At 36.7% G+C, this 22110-nt stretch overlaps 1 protein-coding gene across 1 annotated transcript in view; it reads left to right on the forward strand.

Annotated features, from left to right (window-relative positions):
- sun1a (Sad1 and UNC84 domain containing 1a) overlaps positions 1-21214 on the forward strand; it is a 29120-nt gene extending 7906 nt beyond the window's left edge. The window contains 21 exon segments of the mRNA XM_048170868.1: positions 816-992; positions 1286-1316; positions 1318-1486; positions 2581-2607; positions 2943-3170; positions 3464-3568; positions 5123-5254; positions 7052-7132; positions 10155-10203; positions 10996-11051; positions 11153-11295; positions 12035-12307; positions 14447-14539; positions 14738-14811; positions 14926-15070; positions 15661-15924; positions 16032-16116; positions 18429-18544; positions 18667-18834; positions 19937-20029; positions 20461-21214. Coding sequence (XP_048026825.1) covers positions 889-992; positions 1286-1316; positions 1318-1486; positions 2581-2607; positions 2943-3170; positions 3464-3568; positions 5123-5254; positions 7052-7132; positions 10155-10203; positions 10996-11051; positions 11153-11295; positions 12035-12307; positions 14447-14539; positions 14738-14811; positions 14926-15070; positions 15661-15924; positions 16032-16116; positions 18429-18544; positions 18667-18834; positions 19937-20029; positions 20461-20571 — 2547 coding nt within the window. The 5' untranslated portion in view covers positions 816-888 and the 3' untranslated portion in view covers positions 20572-21214.
- The last annotated feature ends 896 nt before the right edge of the window (positions 21215-22110 follow it).

Consider the following 22110-nt stretch of genomic DNA (forward strand, 5'->3'; position numbering starts at 1 on the left):
AGAGTTGGCTCAAACTTGCCTGGATAGTCTCGGGTAGCCAGACTCTATCGCAGCTTTCATTGGCCAAAGACTGCCCAAGAAAACATTTGACTGACATGTCACGCAACCAATCACAGTTGTTTTGTGTCCTGTTTAGGGGTGTGAAAATGTAAAGTTGATGTCCCTAACAGACTGGAGTGCATCTAATAAATTCATTCAAGAACAAGTTTACTGCAACAATGGAGCCGCAAATTTCACATACTTTTGAAAATCACAAGAGGGTTTGGCATCATGGCATTTGTTTCCAGGTGGACCATTAAAGAACACAACATGCAGGTCTCCCGGACATCCTTTAGACATTGTTACATTCAATTGCAACCTATTATTTCTTTTGTAAACAAACCTTTGTGCTTTACTTGTCATAATATTCATGGTTTGGTGTAACACCACGGTTGATGGCACAGTCCTATGTGTATATGTGCATGCAAAGAAATAAAATGTGATTTCCATAGATGATAAAAGAGAATTTGGTGGGAAAACACTGAAATAGTTCAGTATTTTTATCATGTAGTCAGTTACAGGCTGTGTAAAAGAACCTTTTGAAATAACTGCACTAATTTAGTGCAGTGATATGCGATTATAATGCAGGCAACAGACCTGGAACTATTTCATAGCTTTGTGTTTACTGAGAAATAATTGCACACCTTAGAACATTTGTCCGCCATTCATAATCCAGCATTCAACAGCCCCATGATAATTGTTAGTCTGTTCTGTAGTACTTGGTGTTCATTAGTCTTTTTTTTTTTTTTTTTTTTTTTTCTCTCTCTCTCTATCAGTTCCAGCTACTCCTCTTTAGCGCTCGACTTTGAGAGGGAGCTCAGGATTGGGCCCGTCTACGAGTCACCCAGGATGTCCAGACGCAGTCTCCGTCTGCACACCAACACAAGTCACTATGGAGACGACAGTCTGCTTGACTCGTCACTCCACCACAGCGCCACATTCAGCCGTGATAAGTGAGTACAGTTTGCCCATGAAAATCAGCATTGGATTAAGCAAGAGAATGTAACTTTTAAAGGGTTAGTTCACTCAAAAATGAAAATTGTCATTAATTACTGACTCTCATGTCGTTTAAATTAAATAGTGTAATATCTCACAAGCTTTAAATCGACCATCAAAAAATCCATATTAATTGATCACTAATTTAAAGACATATTTTGGTTATGTGAGCATATGAAAATTGTACACTTATTTCATACTCCCTTTAGCTATGTTTTTGCTATTCTAATTCTGTCTTTTTCTATTGTAGGACTCTGAAGAGCAGAAGAGCTCATCACTCCTGTTTCAGGGTCAACACAGATTGTTCAAACACCGAGGTCTGCCTCAACGTCAATCCTGCAGGCTCATAACAGCACCCTCAACAGCTGTGCACCCAGTGATGCCTCTCTGCTGTCCTCTCTGCTAGATGAGTCCTCCATACAGGAACACACCCTAGTTGACAGCTTCTGGGGTCAGTGCCAGCAGTCCTTTGTGATCTCTCTGATGTTATACTCTGCGTTTAAAGGTGCCCTAAATTATGTTTTTAAAAGATGTAATATAAGTCTAAGGTGTCCCCTGAATGTGTCTGAAGTTTCAGCTCAAAATACCCCATAGATTTTTTTTTTTTTTTTAATTAATTTTTTTTTTAACTGCCTATTTTGGGGCATCATTATAAACGCGCCGATTTTATGCTGCGGCCCCTTTAAATCCCGTGCTCTCCGCCCACAGAGCTCGCGCTTGCCTTAAACAGTGCCTTAACAAAGTTTACACAGCTAATATAACCCTCAAAATGGATCTTTACAAAGTGTTCGTCATGCATGCGTCGGATTATGTGAGTATTGTATACTGTTATATTGTTTACTTCTGATTTTGAAAGTTTGAAGTTTGATAGTGCTCCGTGGCTAACGGGTAATGCTACTCTGTTGGAGAGATTTATAAAGAATGAAGTTGTTTATGAATTATACAGACTGCAAGTGTTTAAAAATGAAAATAGCGACGGCTCTCTTGTCTCCGTGAATACAGTAATAACCGATGGTAACTTTAACCACATTTAACTGTACATTAGCAACATGCTAATGAAACATTTAGAAAGACAGTTTATAAATATCACTAAAAATATCATGTTATCATGGATCATGTCAGTTATTATTGCTCCATCTGCCATTTTTCGCTATTGTTCTTGCTTGCTTACCTAGTCTGATGATTTGGTTGTGCACATCCAGACGTTAATACTGGCTGCCCTTGTCTAATGCCTTTTATAATGTTGGAAACGTGGGCTGGCATATGCAAATATTGGGGGCGTACACCCCGACTGTTACATAACAGTTGGTGTTATGTTGAGATTCGCCTGTTCTTCGGAGGTCTTTTAAACAAATGAGATTTATATAAGGAGGAGGAAACAATGGAGTTTGAGACTCACTGTATGTCATTTCCATGTACTGAACTCTTGTTATTTAACTATGCCAAGATAAATTCAATTTTTCATTCGAGGGCACCTTTAAATGAACTGAGATCGATGGACAGCTGAGGCATTGATTTGTAATTGTATTTTTTGTTTAACATTAGGTTTGGATGAAGACTGTGATATCAAGGGTAAGTGTGTGCTCCAGCTTGAATGCATACTCTTAGATCGTAACACTTTGGTTCCAAAGCTAAAATCTTTTTTTCTCTAGAGATGTAGGTTGACATTAGCCTACAAACATAAAGATAGACTTATTATGAGTTCATAAGATGTTTTAGTAACATGGTTATATTGAAACCATGGAGGGATGGAAAGAGAGATGGATGGATAAATGGATGAATATTAGATGGAAAGAAAGTGTGTATATATAATGTATAATAGTTTTCTTTTCAAAGAAATATTTAATGTTGTGATTTTTATCTTAGGGTTGGTTTTGGTTTAACTTTTTTGGGAATTTTTATTTCAGAGCAAACTATCATTGCACACCACAGCACAGTGGAGGCCAAAACACAGACTTCTACTGCACAGAACGGCTACATCTGCAAAGACTGCACCATCACGTCTCCCTCCAAGAACAACAGTTCCCTTCATAATGCTACTGGGCCTCGGGTGTCTTTTACAGAGGCACCCAGCACAGCTTCCTTTCCAAACACTACATTGTACTGCAGGGACAAGAATCGCAGACACAAGCCAGGTGAGAGAGTTTGAAAACACTCTATAAAGTGGTCTTTTACATATCTGCAGTGTAAGAGTATTTCTGTCTTCCTTTTATTTTTAATTTTTTGGTCATGTCGATCACATTACATTGTGGGATACAGTATTTGTGCGTTCCTAATGTAGTGCAAACTCAACTGTCATTTGTCACATCCATGTCGTCAGAAACAAGCCCTCACGAGTCCTTATGTTCTTTGGATGCTTCTTTGATAAGATGTCTGTTATAAGTAATATTGAAGGAAACGAGCAGGCTTGACTTCATTGTTTCTGCAGGGTTACTGGGGATGTTGTCTGAGATGTGCCTTCATAATAGCAGGAAAATTGCTGCATTTGTGGTGTACATATGCGCACTGCTGATGCAGATGGCTCTACTCAAAGGTATCAGTCTTGGTTAGTCTGTGGTGTTCCTCACTGAATGGTTTATGCCTGTTTGGGAGTCTTTCACCTGCTACAATTTTTTCACTATCAGGACATGAAACTAACAACTGAATACTTAAAGGTGTGCTCTGCTGAAAAAGTATGGACTCGCACAAAATTAATCATCACTTATGATCCACTAGAAGAGTGTTTGTGCTTACAGACACACTGCCCTATATCTGAAACTAGGTGCGAAGCAAGTGAGGATGCGACTTTATCGTCTGACCTCCATTAAGTCCTCTTATCTCAACAAAAAACAGTTTGCTAATTTTGCTAATGCCTTATTGACCGCTATCTGTAACTCTCCAGATTACTAAGCATTTTAATTACTTTTTCCTGTAATTGTTTATAAGCGAGTTAGACTGAAGAGGCCTAAACTCGCTCGCAAATTGCATCTAGCCATCTAACTTAGCCTAACTTCATTTATGTACACAAAAATGCTATTTATGCATGATGAACACAATATTTGCAAAATCTCTCGAGTCAGTCAGGCTGCGTGTGTTCTGGGCACTGATTTGATATCAGGGGCAGGGCGTGTGTTCTTCTGGTGTTTTTCTGCCCAAGAGGAGGCTCCAAGTTTGAATTGTTTCCGAACAGTAATTGAAAATTTCTGCATAGTGCACCTTTAACGGTTTGTACATTTTTCACTAGTTTCTTCACTTTAATAGGGGCACTTTACATTTCTGTAGATATCAAGAGGATCGGAAACTCTTGTCTAATCTTCACTCTGTGCACGCCTTCTCTTTCAGAGCCAAGTAGATGATCTGAATCAGTATTAAGACCAATGCCTATTGCCTAACAGCATGCAGCGTGTACAGCCCAGTTGCTTATGATTTGATGTTCTATGAGCAAGCGTCGTGTCACACGGACCTTTGAATAATGTATTGTACAATGTGCATTAGATTAGCTACTAAAGAAATGAATCCTGAATTGATAGTTACTTTCAATTCAAATGTCTGTCTAGATGCTTGTTCATGTTCTTGCATAATTTGTTTTGGGACTTAGATGTACTATTTACTGTACTGAGCTACACTCTGTATGCATGCAAAGCAGTCTATTGGGGAGAGGCGTTCTCCAAAACCACTGTCACTCACTCTATCTATGTTCGGTCCTTGTGATTTTTGCAGAGTAAGACCATGTACTTGGATGAACACATTTTGTTGATCCTGGAACAACTTTTGCATCCAAAAACATAGTCCTAACCTCTATCACTACCCCTAAACCTAACCCTTCCCATAACTTATTCTTAAAATCAGAGGGAAATGTGAATAAGAATGGTGTAGAAGCCCATAACTCTTTTTGTAAGTGTAAACTTGATGTAAACCGCAAACCTATCCCTCAAATCTTATTGGGATGTTGTTCCAGAATCGAGAAGGATGTTCCAGGAACATGTTTTACTTGATGTAATCACGTTCACCATCTCAGTCCATGGTCTCTCCGGATGGCTCCATCGGTTTGATATCTTTGACCATCAAACCTTATGTGTTGGTTTAATATCAGTCCATGTTTCTTCAGGCATGCTGTTATCAGTGTTGCACTGGTTTGTGCGAGTGTGTAAGGGAGTTGCTCGCTCCACAGCCACTGTGCTGAAGAAGACATTGCAGTCTGTGCAGCAGAAGAGAGCCACCAATGGCTGTGCTAACGGAGGTATTGATTTCTTTCAGACCCTTCTGCTGACTGGATTGTTCACTTAACCTAACAACTGTGCACACTGTTACAAACGGCCAGAAACTTGCTTGTGATGTCACACCTATTAATTTCAAGAGAAAATTATTAATTTAGGGAATTTTGGGGCTATTTTTTTTCTGGGTTTCATAGAAATGTTATATCAATGGTTCTCAACTAGGCTCTTAGAGGTGACTGACCTTTTGACTGCTGTGAACAATTATTACAGGAACGTTTCTAAATCATGAACTGCTGGACCGGGGCTTGTTTGAGACTAGAATAATACTCAGTAAAATATATGGACTTTTATATATTATTATATTATATTATATTATATTATATTATATTATATTATATTATATTATATTATATTATATTATATTATATTATATTATATTATATTATATTATATATATTATATTATATTATATTATATTATATTATATTATTTTTTTTTCGTGGAATAATCTGGCCCTTAAAACAAATTTAACTGAAGAGCCCTAATGTAAACGGCCCGTTTCTGGTATCCTTGCAGGCATCATGCAAAGGTTACCGAGTTTACCAGCTTTCCGTCGTCTTGAAATTGAAGTTGCAATAATGGATATAACTGTGCGTAACCCAGGTTAGTAAGTGGTTTTTATCACAGTGCTATCATGTTATCACATAATGTTGATGTCACCCTAAAGGTGAAGTGTATCTACTGTCACTTGCGGCATTGAACATAACCATTGTTAACATTAGTAGCCTTAATCAAAAGGCTTATCACTTTCCCATATTTATCTGTTCTTATTAAGTGTAGTATATAGAGCACTTTCCACAAATAGGGTTAAAGGGTTAGTTCACCCAAAAATGAAAATTATCCCATGATTTACTCACCCTCAAGGTGTATATCTTCTTTCAGACAAACACATTCGGAGGGTTTTTTTGGATGTCCAAAAAAAGTGCATCCATCCATCATAAAATTAATCCATATGGCTCCGGGGAGTTAATAAAGGCCTTCTGAAGTGAAGCAATGGGTATTTGTAAATGTCAAACCCTGGTTACAACCTGGGGGCTGTAACTCGTTTTTCCGAATCTTTTCACCAAAAAAACAAAAAAAAAACACTTGTGCTTTAGATTAGGGCTGGGCGATGTATCGAATGCTTTTGTCACGCGCATTTCTTCAGTAAAGCCGGTTCCCTGATTACCGCTAAATCGCCATCACCTGCTTTCAAATGGAGCGGCATTTAATAGACAGAGCCGTAGATCACTGATAAGCCACGCAATATCGCGTTCAATATCGATATGTATCGCCGTTTAGATCCGTTTCTGGTTGAGGACACTGTGACAATCACTAGTCGTTTTTTTTTTTTTTTTTTTTTTTTTTTTTTCTCCAGGATTTGCATTTGAGCACCTGTCTTTCTCTTTCTGAAGTTACTCCCTTTATGAAAGTCTTTTTCAGGAGGGGCTACTGTGGATTTTTGGCCCATAGTGTCTAGGGGTATGCTGAGCAGCCATTTATTGACGAACCCTTCTCACCCTCTCTCACTTCATTCCATGGTGTTTGACCTCCTACATCCACTATAACCTTAAACTTTTTTCTGCAGATGTTCTGCGAAGCATGATTACACCATGCATAAACAAATGTGCCTCTCCACTGTAAGCACTGCCTTGGTTACATGCAAATCTTTCTGCTCGAGTCTGTCTTTGCAGAGCTATGATTGGAGGGACGGAGAGAGACTGGTACAGAACTCTTGGTTTTAGCTGAAGTTTGTTTGTTCTCTTTCTGATCCGTCATAGGCAATGAGAAGTACTACAGCAGTATGAGTGTTAAAGAGGTAGTGCTGCAAAAGGAACGGCCAAAGTTCAGCGGCATACTGTGTAAGTACACATTCTTGACTTTCAGATATTTTTCCACTTCAAATCATTAGGTCTTGTTTAAAGTTGCTACTATAGGAAAAAGTCATACAGGTTTGAAATGACATTAGTAAAGTGAGTAAAGATGGGTTGGGGGGTGGAAATGAAGTATCCCTTTTAATTGTGCTAATTAATTATGCTGCCTGTTTGGATACCTTATCTCAATATCACATAAAACATTGAGTTGGACAAAGAGAAATGGAATAGAAATGTTGATTTTATCATTCTAAATGAATCAAACAATTATAATGCATCAAAAACGCCCTGATTTATTGGCCAGGGTAAGGGGCCAAATTTGCATGACAGTGTATTTCTCAGTGTAGATATAGTTTAATCAGCCCTCAGAAAGCCACACTTTCTGTGCATCCACATTGGTCACTGGAAAAAAAAACTGTCTAGTTTGAATGCTACTTTAGAAGTTGGATGCAGCTAGATTCACTCACTAGGTTGTCGCAGAGCCAGTTGCATACCCTCATGTATAATGGTAGAATGATTCATAAATGAATGCTGTGGTAGATATCACAGGCTCAGTGTTTGCACACAACTTCTGTATACAGCCTCTGTTTAAAAATGTCTGCAGTGGTGCACGTCATTGGATGAAGACGGCAGCACAACAAATGCTGTAGGAGTAGAACTTTAGCCTACTGGTTATTCACTTTCAACCATACACTGATCCTAACAGGTGATGACTGCAAAAGGAAACACAATTTTGCCACGGACACTCAGTCTTCCCAGGAGCAGAAGCCTGTAGGGACCTTATGGTGGCTCATAGTTTTTACAGGTTATATGTTCGTCACTTCTTACCCTCAAGCTTGGTCCTTCCAAGAGCTTCTGGTTTGGAAATGGTTGACAAGCTAGTTAATGCTGCTGTGAGCTCCTTCCCCTCATTGATGTCTTTCAGGTTGTGGTCAGGGCAGTTTGTTCCCCAGCAGTCCCCCTGGTGAAGAGCTTTCAGACACCCTTGCATGGCTACTTTTTTGCTTCCTCTTCTCTTTCTTAAACTTTACATGGTTCTGGAAATCACCTACATGTCCACTCTTTGTCGTCCTTCTCAGTTTTGCTCTCAGGACCATATTAGTTGTGGGTTGTGTCCTTAAAGGGATAGTTCACCCAAAAATGAAAATTTGATGTTTATCTGCTTACCCCCAGCGCATCCAAGACGTAGGTGACTTTGTTGCAACCGTCGCCAACTGTCAGTCAAATAATGGGAGTGAATCTATCAATAAGAGTTGAGAAAACTTGCACAGACAAATCCAAATTAAACCCTGTGGCTTGTGACGACACATTGATGTCCTAAGACACAAAACAATCGGTTTGTGTGAGAAACCGAATTATTTTTTTCAGTATTTATATCATTTTTTTTTTTTTACCTCTAAAACACCACTATGTCCAACTGCGTTCAGCACTCGCTTAGTGAGGTCTGATCGTGCTCTGACAACGGAAGTGATGTCTAGCACTCATTGAAGTATATGCACGAGACATCACTTCCGCTGTCAGAGTGCGATCAGAACTCACTAAGCGAGTGCTGGACGCAGTTGGACATAGTGGTGTATTAGAGGTAAAAAATGATATACTGTTCGGTTTCTCGCACAAACCAATCGTTTCGTGTCTTAGGACATCAATGTGTCGTCACGATCCACAGGGTTTAATTTGGATTTGTCTGTGCAAGTTTTTTTTTGACTCTTATTGATAGTTCCCATTCACTCCCATTATTTGACTGACAAACGGCAACGGTTGAAGTTAAAAATCATCGTTTGTGTTCTACTGAAGAAACAGTCACCTACATCTTGGATGCCCTGGGGGTAAGCAGATAAACACAAAATTTTCATTTTTGGGTGAACTATCCCTTTAAGTGCTGTAACCCCCTTCAATCCCTTTGCTGTTTTTAGGTGGAGTGTCTTTTCTTGTCATGCACCTCATGTTATTTATTTTTTTCAGGCTGCTTGTTGCCTCGTAAGCCAAAGATTTATGTTCAGTAGTCTTGATAGAGTTCTTGTTTACAAATACAGCGGGGTCCAAAATCTGACATGGCAAAAGATTGCCCCCAATTTAAATCTGGAAATAAAGTTTATATATTTAAACCAATTACAACATCATGAGGCAAAATGGAGACGGGTCCAATTCAATATGCTGCTCTGTTGAAGTCAGTACTCAAATGTAAGCAAATTAGTGACATTGGGCTAATGAGGGTTTTTTTTTTTATTTGGTTTTTTTTATCGGACTGTTGTCGGATTTTCTTCGATTGAAGCACAAGATGCTCTTTGAGATGAGAGATTTTATTATTATAAATGTCTTTTTTTTTTTTTTTTTTTTCTTTTCGTCTTTGTCACATGACAATTTTTCCACTCTGTCTGATCCTTAAACGTAAACTGGCACTTTTTTGCTGTTGTGCCTTCAAGACATTTATGTAAACATCCTCTTTGCATGAGAAATGAGAGTACACTGCTGCACTTGAAGTGAGTTTGGGTTCATCATTTTGAACTGCCCCATCCCTTAATTTCAGCCTGTTTCAGAGATAGACATTTTTAGCAGCCTGATTTCAATACATGGATGGAGGTGGACATTTAGAAGTTTGACTATTTTCATATTACAGTGAACTATACTCAAAAAATAAAAGAGAATTTGATTCCTCATAACATGAGACCTTTAAGGCAAAAGGTGGGCATAAGTATGAAGTTCATTAATTTCATTTGTCACGTTTTCACTTGGACTATATTGATGACTTTTTATTTTTACATTGTTTATTTAGAAAAATGGCAAATGGAAGCATTTATTCATTATTCTCAGCTGTCTGGACCTTACTGTATGGGTTTCATTTACTCTAATTTTAGGAGGTCTGTCTTTTTACAGATTGAATATTTATGAAGTGCATAATCTCCCCCCAATCTCCCTCATGATTTCTAACTCTGCGTCCTAACCCCACTCTGTGCTCTGGATTAGCACACAGTCAGTTTTTACTCATGGTTTACTGTGTGTCTCTTTACAGGGAGGACAACCTCAGAAAGCTTCTTGTGGCTTTACAATTTCTTTGCAAAGTAAGTTTTGTTTTGGGTTTTTTTTTTTTTTTTTTTTTTTTTTCCTATATCTATCAGTAGCTATGTTTCCATCCAAAGTTGCAAATTTAACTGATGCACAAAATTGGATTATTGCAACAAAACATTTTTGAATAAAGCACAGTTTCCATCCCGTGTGTTCAAGAGAACAAATCCGTCAGTTCCTGGGAAATTGTTTCAAAATATCTGTATTAAAAATAGAAGTTGCTGCAATCGGGGAAGACACTGTGGCTCTTGCATCATAAATTACATTTTATCTTGCGCTCGGATGCCTGATGTTTGAGAATGCAGTCACGTGAGATGCTTCTGGGAGGGAATTGTTGATGTGCAATGAAATTGGTCTGCTGGTTAGTCCCCTTTATCCAATCACATCCTCTGAGACAAAGTCACATAAGATTTTTGTTGCACATCAATTAATTTATTCGGTAAATGTTGTCATTGTAGTTTATGAGAATATTGTCTTGTGTTTTATGCTTATTTTTAGAATTTATGTGCATCTTAGCTTTCAATCCACCACCATGGGTTTTATTTATTTTTTTTTTTAATGCAATATTCTGAAATGCACTTAAAAATAGGTAGATGGAAACATAGCTAGTGACTATTGCACGTCCAGTGTCATTATATAATGGTTATTCATAATGTGATTTATTTAAACAATTAAGTTTATCATCAATTGAATAATTTCATCATTTGAGCAGTGGCCAAAATACTGCCAGTGTGTTGAAGTACAATGTGACTAAAAAAATTTTAACCTGACCCCATCTTCTCTTCCAGGTCTCTTCCTATGCTTTCAAAAGTTCTGTTTCTTGTACCTTTCCTTCTGTTCTTCGGTGAGCATACCATACTGTTCATGACTGGCTGTTTGCCTAAATGGAAAGAAGATTCTACATCCTCATTTTTCCACATGTTTCTTCTGTGCTGTTCTTGATAGCTCTGTGCTACTGGGGGCCCTCCGGACTGTTAGCCATGATGCCTGCTGCTAATGTGATGGAGTGGAGGGACTCATCCTATCTCACACCTCCAACCATGGGCGACCCGGAGAACGGACAAACTCCCACTGACACAGACTCTCAGGTAGTATTTAGCTTTCAATGTATTTCTAGCGTATTGTAGCTGGTTAAGCGAACTTTACCAATACCAAAATGTTAAGTTGACTGATTGGTCGAGTAAGATGAAGTATGATGCCACTGGGATTAAGATAACTCTTCATCCTTTGAAAATGGTAATATATGTAATTATGGTAATTTATTTGTGCGTTTGTCTATTTAATGAGGGATTTGTAGAATTTAGTAAAAGTGAACAGATAAAATTAGACATTTTAGGTTAAGAAGAATTGGCACAGAGTGCCATGTTACTAATATTTTTATTTATTTAATATGCATTGTAATTCACAAGGTTATTCAGTAACTCCATGAATTAGATGTACATTTCAGACATTCACTTCATTAAAATTATGCCTATAGGCATAACATAAGCCTGTATATAAACAATAGAATTTACCTTTAAGATGAATCTTTTACCTTTTCAGATTAATCTGCTTTGTCATTGGTTAACTAAATTGTCAAAACACAGTTTTAATTAATTTTGAATTTAATTGATTTATTTAACATTTAATAACACTTTATATTCTTGCATTTGTGCTATGTCAAGTAAATGAGCAAATGTTTATTTCCTTTAAATAACACTTTGGTTGATGCATTATCCTGTACATACTAAATGTGTATCTAAATGTTACAATTAACAAGCAAATACACATCGTTCTTGAGGAGGGCATCTTCCCTCATCTTACCCTACCATGTCTCACTCCTCCCAGAAGCCCTCGGTGCTGTCAACGGCGTCATTAGAGGCAGAGAGGCTGATGCGTTTGGAGGAGAGCTTGTCTCAGCTGTGGGATCGAGTGGCAGGAGGTTTGCTCAGGCAGGAAGAGCAGCACACCGAAGTTCTCAGTCTGTATAACACGCTGCGATCAGAGCTTCACAGACACACAGACAGAGAGAGCCTGGGCCAGTGGATAGGAGACCTGCTGGAGGAGAGATTCAGCCTGATGAAGGGAGAGGTGCAGAAAGAGGCCAAGAACACGCAGCAGGTGACATCACGCTTAGCCCTGTAAAGCATACTGCATCATATTTCATATGCACAATTGTAAGACCTCCTAAATTATCAGTATGATCAAAACTTTACTGAAAAACCTGTTGTACACAATCTCCTACATGCCGCCTTTCATTTGATTGATAGTTAATATTTTTTAGAAAGCAAATGTCCACCGTGTCATGTCATGACTTTTTGAGGTGAAATGGATTTTTATAATGTAAACATAAAAACTAGAGATATTTCAAAATGACCACTTACTGGAGTGAAGCAACTTGTTTATTTTTATTATTCATACATCATTTATAGAAAAATCATGTTTAAATGTGAGTATCAAATATGATGCATCAGACTTCGGAGAAATGTTAATTTGTACATCTCTCAATCATCATTGCATTATGTTGCATCATATGTTTTGATCCCCTCAATGCAAACAAGAGTTTAATCATAAAACTAAGCATTTAAATATCATCTTAAGACATATTATTGGGAGATATACAATAGTGACAACTGATATTGCATTTTATGCAAGTAACTGCTATACTGTTGCTTGATGAGTTGGCGCTACATATCACTAAGAAACATGAAAGTTGCTGCAGTAGAAGCCACTGTATATAATCATTTCCATATATAATAAATACTTGCTTCTCGAAGCGTGCAGATGAAACACAGTAAATGCTGTCATGTTATCTTGCATTCAGATGCTGATGTTTGTGAATGCAATCGTGTGAGGTGTTTCTGGAATGGAATTATACTGAACCACTTTAAAGGTGTCATTGAATTGAAAATTGAATTTACCTCGGCATAGTTGAATAACAAGAGTTCAGTACATGGAAATGACATACAGTGAGTCTCAAACTCCATTGTTTCCTCCTTATATAAATCTCATTTGTTTAAAAGACCTCCGAAGAACAGGTGATTCTCAACATAACACCGACTGTTATGTAACAGTTGGGATCATTAATATGTACGTCCCCAATATTTGCATATGCCAGCCCATGTTCAAGGCATTACACAAGGGCAGCCAGTATTAACATCTGGATGCGCACAGCTGAATCATCAGACTAGGTAAGCAAGCAAGAACAATGGCGAAAAATGGCAGATGGAGCAATAATAACTGACATGATTCATGATAACATGATATTTTTAGTGATATTTGTAAATTGTCTTTCTAAATGTTTTGTTAGCATGTTGCTAATGTACTGTTAAATGAGGTTAAAGTTACCATCGTTTCTTACTGTATTCACGGAGACGAGCCGTCGCTATTTTCATTATTAAACACTTGCAGTCTGTATAATTCATAAACACAACTTCATTCTTTATAAATCTCTCCAACAGTGTGTAATGTTAGCTTTAGCCACAGAGCACTATCAAACTCATTCAGAATCAAATCTAAACATCCAAATAAATACCATACTTACACGATTAGACATGTTGCATGACGAACACTTTGTAAAGATCTTTGTAATTTTGAGGGTTATATTAGCTGTGTGAACTTTGTTTATGCAATGATAGAGTCGAGAGCTCGGGAGGGGGCGGAGAGCGCAAGCAATTAAAGGGGCCACAGCCTGAATTGGCACATTTCTAATTATGCCTCAAAATAGGCAGTTAAAAAAATTGTAAAAAATCTATGGGGTATTTTGAGCTGAAACTTCACAGACACATTCAGGGGATTATATTAGATCTTGTCAAAAAAACGTTCAATGGCACCTTTAATGACAGACCTTGCTCGGGCATTACAGAATGACCAAAACAGCATTTCAGATGCTCTGCAACGAGATTGAACCACTGGTTGGTTCACAGAGTCACTTTTTTTTTTTTTGGGAGAAATTTCTGTGTAGTGTATATTATGACCTGCATATTTATTTATTTATCAACAGTTTTTATGAAATTCACCCTAAAAGAGTAACTTGGGTGTGAAAAACTCACTCCTGGCTGTGTAGAGCACAGAGAGGAGTACAGATTAACATCATAACATAACATGAACATAATATTGCTCTCAGTTTAACAGCATTGTTAACTTCTTTATTTCTAGTTATGTAAGATCTTTTTGGTGATAAATTATTCAGTTAATTGAAGAATGCTTGAAAGTCCTTGTTTAGCAAAGTAATTTGTTCCTGATCTGATCTTTTTGCAGCGTCAGGAAAAGCATGCAGAAGAGCGTCAGTCAGAGAACACTCGACTCGCCGAAGCTGAGGCTCTGCTCCAGACGTTAGCGCGCAGAACTGAGGTGTGACATTCAAGTTGTGCTAGGAACACACATGGTGGTTTATTTCAGCATGCAGGATTCTGTTTTTGTAGTGGAAGGCTGGAAACCACTGGCCCAAAGTACACATGCTTTTTAAATGTGATTTAATGACCTCTGATTCAACAAGCAACATGCAACAGATTCAGCCGGACTGATGATTCAATTTAATGTTCAATTTAGGAGCTGCAGAGAAAACACGAGCCCGCGTTTAGAAAGATTCCTGAGGCTGAAGCGCCCACCCCTGATCCTCAAAGGTTAATATCTTCAATCTGGTTTAATGATTGAGAGGCATCACTGTTGGTCGTTTAAGTGATAATCCAGGTACTTTATGTAAATTGATGTAGTAATGAATGTCTGTTTCTCTTCAGCGAGGAGGATGAAAGCAGTGCCAGTGAGGTTTTGCTGGCAGAGGTGAGGAGGCTAGAGGAGGCTTTGGAGCGCATCAGAGATGATGTACGGGGGCTGATGGGATGCAGAGACAAATGTGAACAGCTGGACTCCTTTTCAAGCTCAGTAAGTGCTCTGTGCCATCTGTTATCATCTATGTTTGCAGTTTCTAGTTTTTTTACACCTGACATTTAAAAAAAAAAAAAAAAAAAAAAAAAACATTACATAAATAATCAGAACTTTTGCTCTACACCCCTTTAGACTGTAGTTCATATGATAAAGACCAAGGGTGTCTAAATTTGAAAAAGGAAAGTGGGTTTGAAAAAGGAGATATCTACTTATTGATGAACCATTGCAACCTGAGAAAGTGATAAAATGAATTTAGTCAAATAAAATGCATATTTTGTTTGAAAGTGTTCTTGAAAGTGTAATATTTATTTTACTAATATTATATTTTATTTCATAGAAAAAAGGTAACCCTTTACAATAAGGTTTCATTAGTTAACATTAACTACATTAGTTGGCATGAACTAATAATTGTATTTCTACAGCATTTATTAATCTTTGTTCATGTTAATTTAAACATTTACTGATGCATTATTAAAATCAACTTCTATTTGTTAACATTTAATTCACTGTGAACCAAGATAAACAAACAATGAACAACTGTATTTTTATTAACCGTTAACATAACTCGTGGATCTGTCCTCTTGCAGGTGTCCGAGCAGGTGGAAAGGGAAATCAAGTCTCTGTTTTACGGCAGTGACAGAGCAGAAGAGCTGGAGCTTCCTGAATCTCTCCTGCAGTGGCTCTCTGATCACTTTGTGAGCACCACTGAACTGCAGGCTTCACTCAGCGCGCTGGAGAGCAGCATTCTGGGTAATCTGTCCCTTCAGGTGGAGGAGGGCCAGTCGCCTTCTAAAGAGACAATCACCCAGACTGTACTACATGCCACAGGGGAGGCAGGCCTCTCTGAGGAAGTAAGCTTTTGAGAACTTGTCTTTAAGAATGCTATTAAATAAATAAATAACCCATTATAGTCAGATATATGTAATGCTGCTTTTGTGTTTTATTTCTTTCTCCACAGCATGTACAGTTGATTGTCAATAATGCAATGAAGCTCTACTCTGAAGACCGCACTGGTCTGGTGGACTATGCATTGGAATCTGGAGGTATAGTAATGTTAACGGGATGGATTTTAAATTATTTTTAAACATGTATTTCACTTATTGTAGGACTGTGCAACACAGAATTAGAGATTGTATGCATTCCCTGCAGAAGTATTTGTGGATATTAGAGGACTCAAGAATGACCTACTATACGCTATGCACTTTATACTACCTTTTCCCCCGTGCCGCACACGGCTCTCGGCCAGTTCTTAGCCCGGCAAACTGGAACCTGTTGCAATCTGCCTGTGTTTCCACAGGCTTGAGGAATGAATGATGACAAAACACTGCTACATGTTGTTTACCTGACTATAAACTAGTCTAAAAACTAATCGCGCACGTCCCGGTGTATGTGCAGGCAGAGCGGCACTTCTGTTTTTTTCACAGTATCGGTAGTGATTCTAGCGTACCAGCATACCCTGAAAGTTGCATCAATAATACTCAGTAATAATCAGTAATACACTTGCATAACCTGAAAGTTACATCAGTTTTTGGAACTGAAAGTTGGTTATCCACTTTCTTATTCATTAACTTACCTGGGTATGTCACGTTGTGTAGTGTAAATGGTTAGTGTGTACATATTACAAGCAATGTGGAAACCATTGAAACAATGTTGTTTTCCGCATTTTGGTTGTATTAAAGGGTTAGTTCACCCAAAAATGACAATTCTGTCATTAATTACTCACCCTCATTTCATTCCACACCACACCCATAAGACCTTTGTTCATCTTCGGAACACAAATTAAGATATTTTTGATAAAATCCGATGGCTCAGTGAGGCTGGCATTGCCAGCAAGATAATTAACACTTTCAATGCCCAGAATGCTACTAAAGACACATTTAAAACGGTTCATGTGACTACAGTGATTCAACCTTAATGTTATGAAGCGACTAGAATACTTTTTGTGCGCCAAAAATAACCAAATAGTGACTTTATTTAACAATATCTAGTGATGGGTGATTTCAAAACACTGCTTCATGAAGCTTTAAAGCTTTCGAAGTTTAACTAATCATTTGTTTCGAATCAGTGGTTCGGAGCGTGTATCAAACTGCCAGAGTCACGTGAACTATTGATGTTTCAAAACACTTATGACTTAACGAAGCCTTGTTTACTGAAATCATGTGATTTTGGTGCTCTGAACCACTGATTCGAAACAAAAGATTCGTAAAGCTTCATAAAGCTTCGAAGCTTCATGAAGCAGTGTTTTGAAATCGCCCGTCACTAGATATTGTTGAATATTTTTATTTTTTTTTATTTTTGGCGCACAAAGTATTCTCGTCACTTTATAATAAAGTTGAACCACTGTAGTCACATGAACTGTTTTATATGTTTTCAGTGGCTTTATGGGCATTGAAAAATGGAGTGTTATTGCTGGCGACGCAGGCCTCACTGAGCCATCGGATTTTATCAAAAATATCTTAATTTGTGTTCTGAAGATGAACAAAGATCTTACGGGTGCGGAACGACATGCGGGTGAGTAATTGATGACAGAATTTTCATTTTTGGGTGAACTAACCCTTTAAGCATGGTTAATCTGCTTTGCTACAATGGCTGTTTGACTGAAATGGATTTTTATTTGGTGAATAATATTTAAATGTACTGTTAAAATACTGAAAAATGCTTCCACTGTATCACCTGACCCTATGTAAATGTGAATTGCAATCTTGCATTTAAATGTACCACACTACACCACTCAGATTTCAGATAGCCCAAATATAGGCTGTGTCCAAAAACTGCAAAATGCTGCCTTCAGAGGCTGCATTTCAAGGTAGGAAGGCGTGTTCAGTGTTAGCTTCACTTCCTGTCTCCTGAGATACCTTCATCTGATTGTGTTTAATGTACATTTTTGACCAACGTTTTCCACTTTTGATGTCATTTCTAGCGAGAAATTACTGTTGTAGTAATTAAATATTCGCTTGGTTATCGCCAAAGCTCGCTCTATTTTGCTGTAGACCATTAAACCGTAACATTGCTGTCCAAAGGTGCCTTCGTGAGGTGAGTTTTGTGAGGTTCCTTATCAGCTGCTTAAGTTTTTGAGTGTAGCCATAGCCTGTGTCTCAATGTGCATACTATTCATTACTAAATAGTATGTGATATTAGTAATATTCAATACTATTTAGGGCAATACTATAAAGAATGCGACACACACGTCTCCCAGAAATCCTGTTGAATTAAACCAATCCTTTGAAACTCCCGAAGTGTTTCCCATTTTGTGTGCCTTATGCATCAGACCATTCAGCCATCAGTCTGTGGGCAAGACGTCTGAGGATGAGACTAGCCTTAATGTGACAAGATCTGCATTTCTTTGTGTCTGTAGGTGGCAGCATCATAAGCACTCGTTGTTCAGAGTCCTTCAACACCAAAACGGCATTGCTGAGTCTGTTTGGTCTCCCGCTGTGGTACTTCTCCCAGTCACCACGTGTTGTCATACAGGTCTGAAACCTTTGAGAATTCTGATTTCATGTGCATTCATTTGTAAAGTCAAGCTTTGATTTCTAATGGCTCTTCCCTTCTGTTTTTAATCACTGTTTCTCTTATTCCATTTGTCCCTACAGCCAGACGTGCATCCTGGGAACTGCTGGGCATTTAAAGGTTCATATGGTTATCTGGTGATCGGCTTATCCATGAAGATTGTGCCTACAGCCTTTTCTTTGGATCATGTGCCCAAATCCCTGTCACCCACCGGCAACATTAGCAGTGCCCCTCGAGACTTCAATGTCTATGTAAGTACACATGAAATTCAAATCATATCAGGGTTTCTACATCTCTCCAATGAATATATAATATATTTTATATTTTTTTTTATATATATATATATATATATATATATATATATATATATATATATATATATATATATATATATATATATATATATATATATATATATATATATATTTTATTTATTTATTTATTTATTTATTCTTTTTTTTTTTTTTTTAAGTATCTTATGCTCAGCAAGACTGTATTTATTTGATTTGATTTATTTGACCAGTAGTGTGTATCCACTGTAAAAAAAAAAAAAAAAAAAAAAAAAATTATTAATATCCATAATTTCCCAAACCTAGTAGTCAACATTTCAGTTTTAATATTTCCTGGTTTTCTTGACTGTCTACTGTACTGGGTACATTACTTGCAAATGAACTATAAATTTAGTCCGTTACTGATTACAAACAATAAAAATTGTAGTTATTAACATAATCCATTACATTACACATTTTAGATAGTATAATTGGGTTACTTTTTGGTTACGTTTGACCTAAATTGTTTATAACCCTGATTTGAATAATATAATACATATATAATATAATGTAGTAATATAATAATGTACCATATTGATAAACAAATGACAGAGAGAAAAATGATACCACTTTTTGCATTAAACATTATATTATGTCAGGATTTCCCAAACTAGGGTCTGCAGCGGTTCATAAATGAATGAAAAGCTTAATTAAATCAAGTTAAATTATTAGAAATAAGTAAATAAAAACAATCAAAATAAAACGCCTAACTTAAAAAAAATATTTTATGCTGTGCAGCTCAATTGACCATGTAATTTAAACGATACAAAAAAGAAAAAACATTTATAATTCTAATTTACTGCCATTTTGTGAATATCAAGTAATTATATATTCAGTAAAAAAATATTCTGAGTATTTTAAAAGGTAATATAATCTAATTACAAGTATTTAATTTTTGGAATCTGATTACGTAATCCAGATTACTCAATCAGTTACTACCCGGCACTGACTGTCTAATATGTAATGTGTTGAAAGTAACAGATTTTGTATTTTTTTTTTTTTTCTTCTCTCTGTTCTGTTAAAGGGTCTTGATGATGAGCAGCAGGAAGAAGGGCAGTTGCTCGGACAGTTTGTCTATGAAGAAGATGGAGACGCTCTGCAGACCTTCTTGGTCTCTGTAAGTAATGTATCACACAATTTCCTGTATATTGTGATTTTTTTTTTTTTTTTTTTTTTTTCTGTTTATTTCAGTCATTCAATCAGGCTTTAGCTAAATAAATCCATCAGCCAATCAGTTACATCTTGAATTTAATTTTTTAGCAAAAACATTTCTCACAATACAGGGATTTATTTGAACAACTTTTGTGGAGAAGTCACCATTTAATTCACCATGAAATCACAATTGACAAATTTATTTATTTTAATGGTATATTGTGGTATTTATTATAAATGATTTAGCCATGACTTTTTTTTTTTTTTTTTTTTTTTTTTTTTTAAATTCATGTGCCCTCGTAATCTTAAATTTAGCCACTTTCAGTGTTGACGCAGTGTTATTTATTTGTAATCTTTATTGTAATCTTGTAATTCTGTATCTCTGTCTTCCTCCAGGAGGAGGTCACACAAGCTTTTCAGATCATTGAGATGAGAGTGCTGTCTAACTGGGGTCATCCTGAATACACCTGTGTGTACCGTTTCCGGGTGCACGGGCAAGGTTGTTGATGAATGACTTGCAATCACTTGGGACATTATGAACTCCTGACAATTTGTCACTCATGCACTGGAAAAAAAGAGGAATGGAGTCGCTATTGAGAAACAAATAATGTGCCATAGAGCTACACTGGTAATTCATGATTGCATGCTGGTCCATGTACTGTGAGGCCTCAGGGCCAGACTCAGCACTTGCACTCTTGTCTCGTTCTGATGCAGCACACTGTTTCCACTTTTGTCAGTCATCAGGGTAATGTTTTTTCTTTGGATATTATTTATTATTATTATTATTATTATTATTATTATTATTATTATATATGTTAGAATTCACCAGCAACAAATGCATGACAATTCTACAAACAAACAAGTGAAGAATGTATTTTAGACTAAATGTAAATCTTGTTAATAAGTTCTTCAGTTTTGTGCTTATTTTTGTTTTCTGTTTTTTGCTAGCTGACGTGCCCTATTTAAGAATGGCTGGATAAGAATCACTATTTATTTTTCTGTATTTAAGTTGATATAGGCGAGTTTGGATTGTGTATTTTTGTAAATGCTTTTCATGATCTTTATGCAACAGGATTTTGTAACTGCCATGTGATCTTCATAGGTTGGCTTTTGAAATAAAATTCTATTTTTTTTTAATCATTTTAAAAAAGGCTTGTGTGCATTTATTATGGATAAGGCAGAGCAGTCATTTTTGACGAAGGGGGAAAAGCAGAAAATGGCCTACTCGTCTTTCTGTTTTGTGGTACACTTCGCTGCCACCTGATCAACAAAAATTAGTTATGATTAATGTGCAGCTTTGTTATTTTTAACCAATCTTAAGTTTATAAAAGTCAAGTGCTCTAACACTAGACATGCAAGAGGGCTTGGAATGGATCGACTGAGACTTTCTAAAATGTTCTACATCAAAAATGTAACGTTCAAATCATCCTTCAATTCCCTAAATTTATTCAGAATATACTCCGTGTCATTTATTAATCTAATTTGTAAGTTAACCATATAAAGTCTACTGTATTTGATATGTGAATTTCTAAGGCATCTAAATTATCAGCATGATCAGCTTTTCTGAAAACCTGTTGTACACAATATACTGCATGCCTTCTGTCATCTGATTGATAGTTTATAGAGGTTTTTTTAGCAAGTAAAGGGCCTTTTAGGTTAGGTTATGGCTTTTTGCTGTGAAAACTTTTCTGATTTTTTTTTTTTATAACAAACATAAGAACTTTTATATTGTTATATTTCAAGATGAATGTTTACTGGACTGAAGCAGCTGGTTTATTTGATCACCAATTTTTTTTTTTTTTTTAAAGGGAAAAAAGTAAAATTTAAATTAAGTTTCAAATATGATGCATCAAGCTTTTGAGGAACATTTATTTCAATCATCACATTGCATTAAATGTTTTGACCCCTGCAATTAAAACTACAAAACTTTGATCCAAAAACTAAGCATTTAAATATCATAAGACATATTATTAGGAATATAGAGTGACAGATGATGTTTATATGCATTTGATGTAAATAATCTGCTGTACTTTTATAGAAATCTCA

The sequence above is a fragment of the Megalobrama amblycephala genome, linkage group LG20 (genome assembly GCF_018812025.1).
Source record: "Megalobrama amblycephala isolate DHTTF-2021 linkage group LG20, ASM1881202v1, whole genome shotgun sequence".
Taxonomy (NCBI): domain Eukaryota; kingdom Metazoa; phylum Chordata; class Actinopteri; order Cypriniformes; family Xenocyprididae; genus Megalobrama; species Megalobrama amblycephala.